Source organism: Saccoglossus kowalevskii, chromosome 5, assembly GCF_978046115.1.
Source record: "Saccoglossus kowalevskii chromosome 5, keSacKowa6.1, whole genome shotgun sequence".
NCBI lineage: Eukaryota > Metazoa > Hemichordata > Enteropneusta > Harrimaniidae > Saccoglossus > Saccoglossus kowalevskii.
Genome location: NC_140645.1, coordinates 7,583,099 through 7,592,358, shown reverse-complemented (window position 1 = coordinate 7,592,358; position 9,260 = coordinate 7,583,099). Strand labels below are relative to the sequence as shown.

Below are 9,260 nucleotides of genomic sequence, written 5' to 3'. Positions count from 1 at the left end.
AATACAACGATGCTATTTGATTGAAATTAAATGTACACTCAGAATGGAGCAGCCGGTGCTCGCGTCGCTCCAAATAAATGTGTAGCCACGGTAGTCGCGTTGTGGTTAACGATCGGCACGCCCCCTACTGCGTGCTAATCCAAACGGGAATTGATTTCAATGGAGAGTGTTGCATTCTCGTGCCTACTGACCCTAAACACGGATTAAACCGACTGATATGGTGTGTATCGCTATAACACACTGTACACACGACACGTCAGACTAAGAATAACATGGCAACTATTCGTAATGTTTTCGCCTATTTCATATTATTGTTATTTCTTGGATTCTTTATTTCCACTGCTATATACTCCTTCGGGATCAAGCCGGTGTCAAAAAAGTCCAGGTCATCAACGATCCGAGGCATTACGACGTTTGCAGGCAGAGACAACGCCAAGGAGACCGGTGATATCGAGTCTCCTGTGGCAATAGTGACTGTATCGGATCATGGATCAAGCGAGGAAACGAATGATAATTTACAAGTACGTATGTATGTAAATAAATGTTTTCATACTGTGTGTGAATGATGAGACATTTCAAATACGCGTCGGTGTGTACTGGGCGGATTGATACGTCAACGACAATCACTGTATATACGTATTAATGGTTTTGATGTTTTTTTGTGTGTGTCATGTAAACGCGACATTTTAGCCCAGGGGGAGGGGGTTCTCTGGGAAAATATGATACGCAAGCTGTAGTAAAAGAACGTGTAAAAATGGTGTTATTAAGTTATTTGACGCGTATACGCGTGTACCGTTTTAGGGTAGAATATTTTAAAATATGTAAATAAAGTGTGAAAAAGAGATCTCTCATGAATTTGTGTTATCTAAACTTGGAATCAGTATGATCTTAATATGTATATAGTGTATTTTATGTTTCTGCACATGAAATGGGGTATAATTTCACAAAAATAGGGACGTACTTAGAGGCCTTTTTAAAAGGCTATACTTCAGCATGGGTACCAGGATAGACTTGACGTACACCCCGGTCATTTTAGTCCATACCAAATTATTATACGATTCAACAAAGTATGGAGTATCGAACAACAATTTTTCAAAAAAATTTACGTTTTCCGTTTTGTATTTTTAACATTTTTCATATCCCGTTCACGTACGTAATCTTGCAAATATAATGTGGGGTTATTGACATGGTGCAGCATATACATTGCAAAGTTATTTCAATCGTATTAGGTTTTAGGCAATTGTATTTATTACGCACGCATAGATATGCAATATGTTTATGAAAAAAAACGAACAGTACACAATACTAAACTTAGTACTAAGGGTGTGGAAACTATCATGACAGTAGTGTACACGTCAAAAACACACGGTTCACTTGTGGTATACGTTATATTTTTTACTAATATTCTAAATTTTACGGATGATAAAACAATATCATTTTACATATGGCAACAAAGTCAGTTTAATAACCATGGTGATGCTGTTTATTTCACGGCGCGCAGTTAGGATTTGATTTTTATTCATATATTTTTGGAATATGTTTTAGAAAACATTATGAAATTGTAATAAGACAGAAAAACATAGTTAGCCGATTAGGCTGTGGTATTCTTTTAAATCAAGTAAGTACTCTACCGACATCCACACGTCTAATCTGGCATAATTTGCAATCGAGGTTCATGTTCTAATTTGAATCAAAAATGAAAGTTTTGTTACTGGAATAAAGGATGGAAAAAGGGAGTTGAACGATAGTGGTAAAGTGGGTGGCTAATAACGAGTAGTCTGTACACACTCCAGGAAATGCGAGATTTCCGGTTCATATGGGAAGTTTTACAATGATGTCATTACTACATTGCATTATGGGTAATATGTGTATGTGTATAATAATCATGAGATTACACACCACTCAAACCTGGATCTACACTAGCAATTACGTCAATATATACGGTTAGGGTTTTAGAAATCCTACACCCGTACCCGCTCATTCAATCCCAGTATAAGTTTGATGACATTGTCTTGGTGTTTTTTTCCAATCTTTTCTTCAAAGCTGAGTGATATGAACGAATCAAGTGATAGACAAAGCGACACAGACAGTTTTACTGTTGATACATCAGTGACTCACTATCTGGTGCCTATTCACCACTTCGGCAGTGGGCCAAACTTCAACTTTAGGAATTTCAGAATTGCTGTTCTCATTGCCCTATATAATAAAATGACGATTGTTGAGAGGTGGTTCCAAACTCACGGTACACAAGCAAGATCGTGGAGATACCTGAACGAGACCTTCGATGTAACCTTGCTAAGAAAGTTGCTCGACGTCGCCTATTTCGACCGATTTAAGCGCGAATGTGACAGTAATGTGGATGTCGTCATAACAACCCCATCCAGGAGTAAAGATGTTGAAAAAATATACGAGAGACATAGTGACATTTTCGAAGTAGATTATGGAATACAATTACCTCCGTGGTCACAAATAAAGAGCATTACTCGGCTGAGTGATTTGGAAAGTATACGGAATATTCGCTGCGTTGGCGTTTATTATCCTTTAGCGTTTGAGCAATTCAACATTTCCGGTAAAGACGAATTGTTACGTAAGGTTGATAAGCATCTGAAATGGCCGACTAGCATTCGCAGAGTTGCTGACTTGGTGAGTGATTTAGTCTGCGGTGGACGCCCGTATCTGTCAGTGCACTTTAGAACAAAGGTAGGGGAAGGGTAAGTGTAAACGCCCTGTTTTCGTACTGACATGATTTCACCGCATATTAACCCGCAATGACTATGGTACGTAATATCAGTGGCATTCCAAATTTCAATCTTAAATACTGTTATGCAGTTATTTCCATTTGTCTGTCTAATATGTTTTTAAAAGACGACGATCAAACACGTGTACCATAAATAAATAAATAAATAAATAAATAAATAAATAAATAAATAAATAAATAAATAAATAAATAAATAAATAAATGAATAAATGAATAAATATACAAAAAATTAAACAAACAAACAAACAATCAATCAAACAAACAAACAAACAAACAAAAAAAACAAAAAAAATAAAGAAAGAAAGAAATTTCTAATAATAGAATTGGCTAATAATAACAACAATAATTATGAATTGTTAGGCAAATTAGGCAATTGTAAACCAAATTTAATCAGACAAGTGCATTGTCCTCGAGCATCTATGTTCCAAATTTAATTGTAATGTGATGAATAATACTTGATATATCAGTTGGAATGCAGACAGTTTACTTATCATTAAGCAAATTGGGTAAATAATACGCACGAAGTGTTACAAAAACTAGTCAGGTCAGCGCATTGTCACAGAGCATCTATGTACTAAGTTTCATTGAATTCTTACCAGCGGTTCTTTAGATGATGGTGACACAGACATACATACAAACAGGCACATATACTGTACTATTAGTATGCTTTAGTCTACCATTTTCGTCTTTATTCGTTATTAGATGTAAAAACGATAACTGCAATAAAACCCAGACTTTAGCGACTGGCCGGGCAGCATTGCAAGTATCGTTTGACTTTAGTAACTTAATGAAGACAAGAAACCTATCCTGTATCTACGTGGCTCTTCCACCGTATGCTGCGGTAAGTATTTGAACTGGCGACAAATCAAGCTGCCGTGCTTTTGTGGGATATATTTTGTGGGATATAGTGGGGGAGTCGTCATCTGCGCATACGGCAGGCGGCCATAGCAAGCCGTTGTATACAAACAAGCGTCCACTTTGCGTTTTTTGGCGTGCATTATTATCGTCGCTTAGGACTCAAAATCCACGCGTGCGCAGGTGATGTCCCCTGCGCTTTAAATGAAACAATTTCGCAATCAATAATAGTTACTAGTATAGCGATTGTGGTAAAGTGCAATGGGTGGCTATTAACGAGTAGTCTGTACACACTCCAAGAATTGCGAGATTTCCGGTTCGGGAGACTTTTACAGTGCATTATGGGTATTATATGTACTTGTCTCCCTCCTGTCCACTTTATAATTATATAACCATGACATTAGACACCACTCACCCGTGGCGAATTAAAAGGCGTGCCTCCCCACTAAAACCAGGACTAACACAGCAATTACGTCAATATAAAGGGTTAGGGTTTTAGAAATACTACACCCGTACCTGCTCATTCAATCGAAGTATACGTATAATGACATTGTCAATTTCGCTATCAATAATAGTTATAACGAGGGAGACGTCACCTGAGAATGCGTGTCATAGGATGTCGTTGTTTAGAAACAAGCATCTACCCATGAGTCGCAAGCGTGCGTTGCGCGTGAGACCCATCCGCTTTAACTATGACAAATACTAACAGGCTTGCAGACTCTAGTATTGTATCTACAGGATACATTGAGCCTTCAGTCTGAAGTTAAACTAAACGTTCAACGAGTGAGTAGTTAGATTACCTTTTTGTGATTGTACTGGAAGTATTCGTTTCCAAGGGACATTTCGACGGTGACATAATAACAAAATAACGGTATAAGTAGCATTCCGTTCATAAATTCCTCACTCAACGAATAATTAATATGTGGTTACAGTATTAATATTAATGGGATGATTGAAGTATTTTTGTCAAACACTCTTGATTAGAGACAGCACGCTCATTTCTCATCAGACTTCTGACTGTATTGTACTTTAGCAGTTTTTTTAGGATGTAACAACGTCACGCTGTTTAATGCATACTTCCGTGTTACGGAGATCTGCAATACTCCGCTGTTTAGTCTTTTGATAATGTTTGACCCAGGCTCAGGGCGCCCCCACACAACGAACGTAGAGAAATTCATGATGACGTGAATAATGGTTTGCCTCACATTTTACAGTGTGACATTTGTTTAAAAGGTTATTGAATTTTGTCATTGAATCAGGTAGAATAACATCATGGTGACACGGATTTTTTTGAAATTTGAATTTTCACATCAAGTCATACTTACCTTTACCAAATCCCAATGTTTAACGTTGGATAGACTAGTTGGCTTACTGTCCGAGGAAGACCTATGTCGCAAAAATCGATCAACTGGGATTCCAATGTCCCAATCTCAATTCTATTTATTACGTCACTGATAGATCTAGATTGTAGATTATAGTCTGTGTAAGGCAAGTATGTAAAATTAAATTATCCCGAGGGGAATGTGTGTATTTTATTAGTTCAGTCATAATCACCTTATCAAATCCCATTAATTAGCATTGGAAAGACTATTGGACTGGATACAAATCATACTCAGGTGACGCGTGATCTGATGTAGGTTTAGGTCATAAGTGACCATCCATGAAAGTAGAGCAACTAAAGAGGGAACTTAAACAAGTTTATACAATTAATACATTACATACTTATATGATTGGTGAACTTGACCAGAAGTCTCTCTTTTGAATCCGTATATTGGGCCAAAACCAATAACAGATTTCTAACTCAATAGCTTTTTACAAAAGCGACATAAAACTTGGGTAAAACCCAGAATAATAAAAATGTACTTAGAGCTGACACAACATGTAAAGATGCTCTCAATCTGAGAAATGCCCATTAGTAATATGCTCTCCATCTCTAGTTTTTTGTTCTGCCATTTTATATCTTTCTTATGTGGACAGATCGCAAACTCATTATTCAGTCTCAAAGGCTAAATTAGATAAATAATGATTAATGAAGAAACAATCATATTGCTAACACGTGCTTGATTGCCGCACTGAAAAGCCAGTGATGCAGACAATTCCCTATTGGGCCTGGAAAAACCATCTCTGAATGCAACTTATACGCCTGGGTAATTGTATGTTAAACCGGTCGACCAATCATCATCAAGAATGCAGGAACTCATAACAAATAGACATTCGTTTAGTGTCACATCTAAAGACTAGAGTATAATAATAATAATAACTGCACAGAGGTCCGATTGGGCAAAGCAGTTATTCCTCCCAGTCATTGCTCCCTGCAATCTGTTATAACAAGTAGATAACAATACGATATTTGTTGAATCCTGCTTTTCGCATGACACCAAAGAAAATGAGAGGCAGATAAACCACCCATATCAGCCACCCATATCAGCCACCCATAGCAGTGTTACAACGCAAGTAGAAAACACGATGAATGGACCACCCATTTTGGACATTCGGTACACGGATTGTCTTTGAAGCATTCGCAATGTACTGGACACAAAATGTGCATATTTATCAGTTTCGGCACCATTTCACAACCTTCTTCTAAGCACACACTAAAATAGTGTCTATTAGTTTAACAAAGATAACAACGATAAATATTTGGACATCGAGAAAGTTCTAACCATTTAGTGAGCAACTTCTAAAATGGCGGGCGGTCAAAACCATATGAACATCCATCCATTTCAGAAAACTATTTGCAAAACATAAAGTAAATCAAAAGAACCAGACGGTACGAGAGGTTCTGGTCATCATCACATTCGACATCACTCACATCGGAAAAAATAGAACTGGAGATAGGGGCATTGGACCCTCTAGGTGGCCAATTTTATTGGCACCCGGCAAATTGCCGACAACGGACAATACATCCACTAGTATATGTATATCCAATGCTAGACATTGGATTGTGGTAAGGTGAGTACTACGTGTAACTAGTAAAATCATTGTGTACGAATGTGACAGATTCCCATTCATCTACGTGTTGCCATGGAGAATCAAGCAATTTGCCAAAACCAATGAAATTATTTGAGCACTGTTGAACATGGCAATGAGATTGTTCATGTGAAAGAATCGAACAGCTGACGATTCTCACAGGACCGTTACCCTCGTAGTGTAGCTCATCACCTGGATATCACCTTGGTTAAACAATACTATGATGTGCCCTGGTGGTTTAGGTATAGCGTACTCTCAAATAACTGCAATAGGACAGAAGCAATGCTAGCCACTAATAAGGAAATGTGATCAGTGAGACAATAATGTAATTTATTTATTCATATGTGTCAAAAATGTATAAAGCTCCAAAAATATGGGGCAATCAAAATTGGTTTGAAAGTCACAAAGCATGAATTATTTATTATTTTTGTCTAGGATTATGAAGACATTTTCCAACAGAAGCTTCCAAACGTCATTACAATGAAACAATTAACAGACAACACCACCATTCCAGAATTAGCTAAGATCAGTGACGACAACTACAAGCTGTCATTGCTTGAACAAGAACTCTGTATCCGTAAGTAAATATATTTACAATCAATCAAACGAACTGTTTCTATCGTGATGTGCGGTGGTGAGGTCACGAAATGTTGGATGGCGGGCTATAGTGAAAGTGAGGCTATTAAATGCACGTCCCCTTTTGACCAGAGAGGGCGCGACTTACATGTACACGTCGTGCTGTTTCGGATTATGTATCACTGGTATCTTCTGCATTAGTTAATAACGCCAAATGAGTGGTTAGCTTATTTTAATAAATTATTAAATTCATCTTGCAATGATAAGACCTCTTCTTAGCTATAATGTTACCCGTAATTTTAACGAACAGATCCCAAAGAGTGAAATTAAGTTTGTTGAATGGCCCACAACTTTTCATCTTAAAAACATTAATTAATAAGAATTAGTATCACAGTGATATTTCGAAGGAACAATCAATAAATACTATAAATAAATCAAGACCTACGTCATGCACGTGTTGTGGATCTGATGAAAGCTTATGGCAGTGTCTGATACGAATGCATAATTTTGAAGATAATAACATATGGGATTACAGATGACATGTATAACATAATATGAAGTTATTACGAAGATACCTAAAAGTATGCACGAAGACAGTACAGCGGCAGTATCGACCGACGCGCAGCGGAGGTCGATGCGACAGCGTACTGTCTGAGTGCATACTTTGAGGTATCTTCGTAATAACTTTATTATTATACATCTTTTCCTACCAAGGATACATCATGGAAATGCCGAAATCTAAAAAGTTTAGAACAGAATCAGCGAATTTCTTTGTGTGGAGTCCAATTAAACCCTGGTGACAGCCATTTTTGTTTTTATTGTTAGAGGACGCTTACGCGCGTAATCATTCCATATTTGGAATTCGCATTTCCTAATGTGGTAGGATGAAAATACCCCGTAAAATACCGACAAGTTACGGCACGCTGTAACTTATGGCGTTACGGTGACAGATGTATAAAAATAAAAAGTATGTAGAGTAAGATAAAATATGATGTCAAGTTCAAATGTGAAATAACAGACCTATTTTATCAAACACTTGGGTCAAACCACGTTGTAACGGTTCAATTCTCTTTAACTTATTTCAAAATGACTTGACCAATATTTTCGATCTGCACATTTGTAGTCGTACTCTAAATAATTTAAGTAATTTTTTGTCTAATATTCAAGTTCTGCACTGGTCCAACAACTATTCTCCTTTCTGTTTGCTTTAAGGATCCACAGTATTTGTATCATGGGTATATTCTTACTGGTCACAGATGGTGATTTACCAAAGAGAACTCCAAAAAGCAGAAAGTTTTAACATCAAAGATTTCCCGCATTGGGACGTCGAAGGTCTTAATTTGGTGTGACAGGTCCGTCTTTCAATATAGGCTGCAACTATCTTTCAATAAAGATGAACAATTTACATTGACATTCCGATAACTTCGCTTATTGTATTCAGGATTACTGAACATTGTCAGTGTGATTTTTTTTCAGCAGATTAAAATGTTGCGATTTTTGCGATTTTTGAAGCTGTGCTTTTAGTGGAATTGTAAACATACACATTGATAATACGGAATGTATTAAGCCAAAATTAATTGTATCACCGATTGTTACGGTGCCAGCACTGCACTTTACTAATTTAAAATGGCTCTGAACAGATCGTTATGTTCTGCCAGTCTAATGACAAATACATTCCGTAGACACTACGGCTATCGATATACTGTAATAAAATAAAAACTGTTTAGCCGACATTTCATTTTTACACTACAAGGTTCGATCATAAATATTGGTTCTGATTTTGCTACTTTTGGATATGTTCTGTTCACACTGACGACAAAGCCATTAATGCCGCAATTAGTGACAGTCACCGACGAACGAAGACGATGATATTCCGGCGAAAAACAATACTGTTACCATTGTGGGAGACCAGTTACATGCGCTGGAAATTGTTAAGGCTATACATGAAACGACTTGTGATGTTCACTGAATTATGGAAAATAACACTGAGTCCAAATCAACATGTTGTTTCATTATTGGAATAAGGTATCTGCAAGTAAGTAACTCAAAAGCCGCTTGGTACGCGTGGTACGAGTCTTACGTCGGCTCTCCGAGATATATG

The 9,260-nt window shown here is 37.2% G+C and overlaps 1 protein-coding gene across 1 annotated transcript; it reads left to right on the top strand.

Annotated features, from left to right (window-relative positions):
* Positions 1-224: 224 nt before the first annotated feature.
* LOC100370596 (uncharacterized) lies at positions 225-8,670 on the top strand. The gene is made up of 5 exons (XM_006812697.3): positions 225-521; positions 2,044-2,711; positions 3,461-3,599; positions 7,019-7,160; positions 8,372-8,670. The coding sequence occupies exons 1-5, from the start codon at positions 273-275 to the stop codon at positions 8,506-8,508; spliced, it is 1,335 nt and encodes a 444-aa protein (XP_006812760.2). The 5' UTR covers positions 225-272; the 3' UTR covers positions 8,509-8,670.
* Positions 8,671-9,260: the final 590 nt, after the last annotated feature.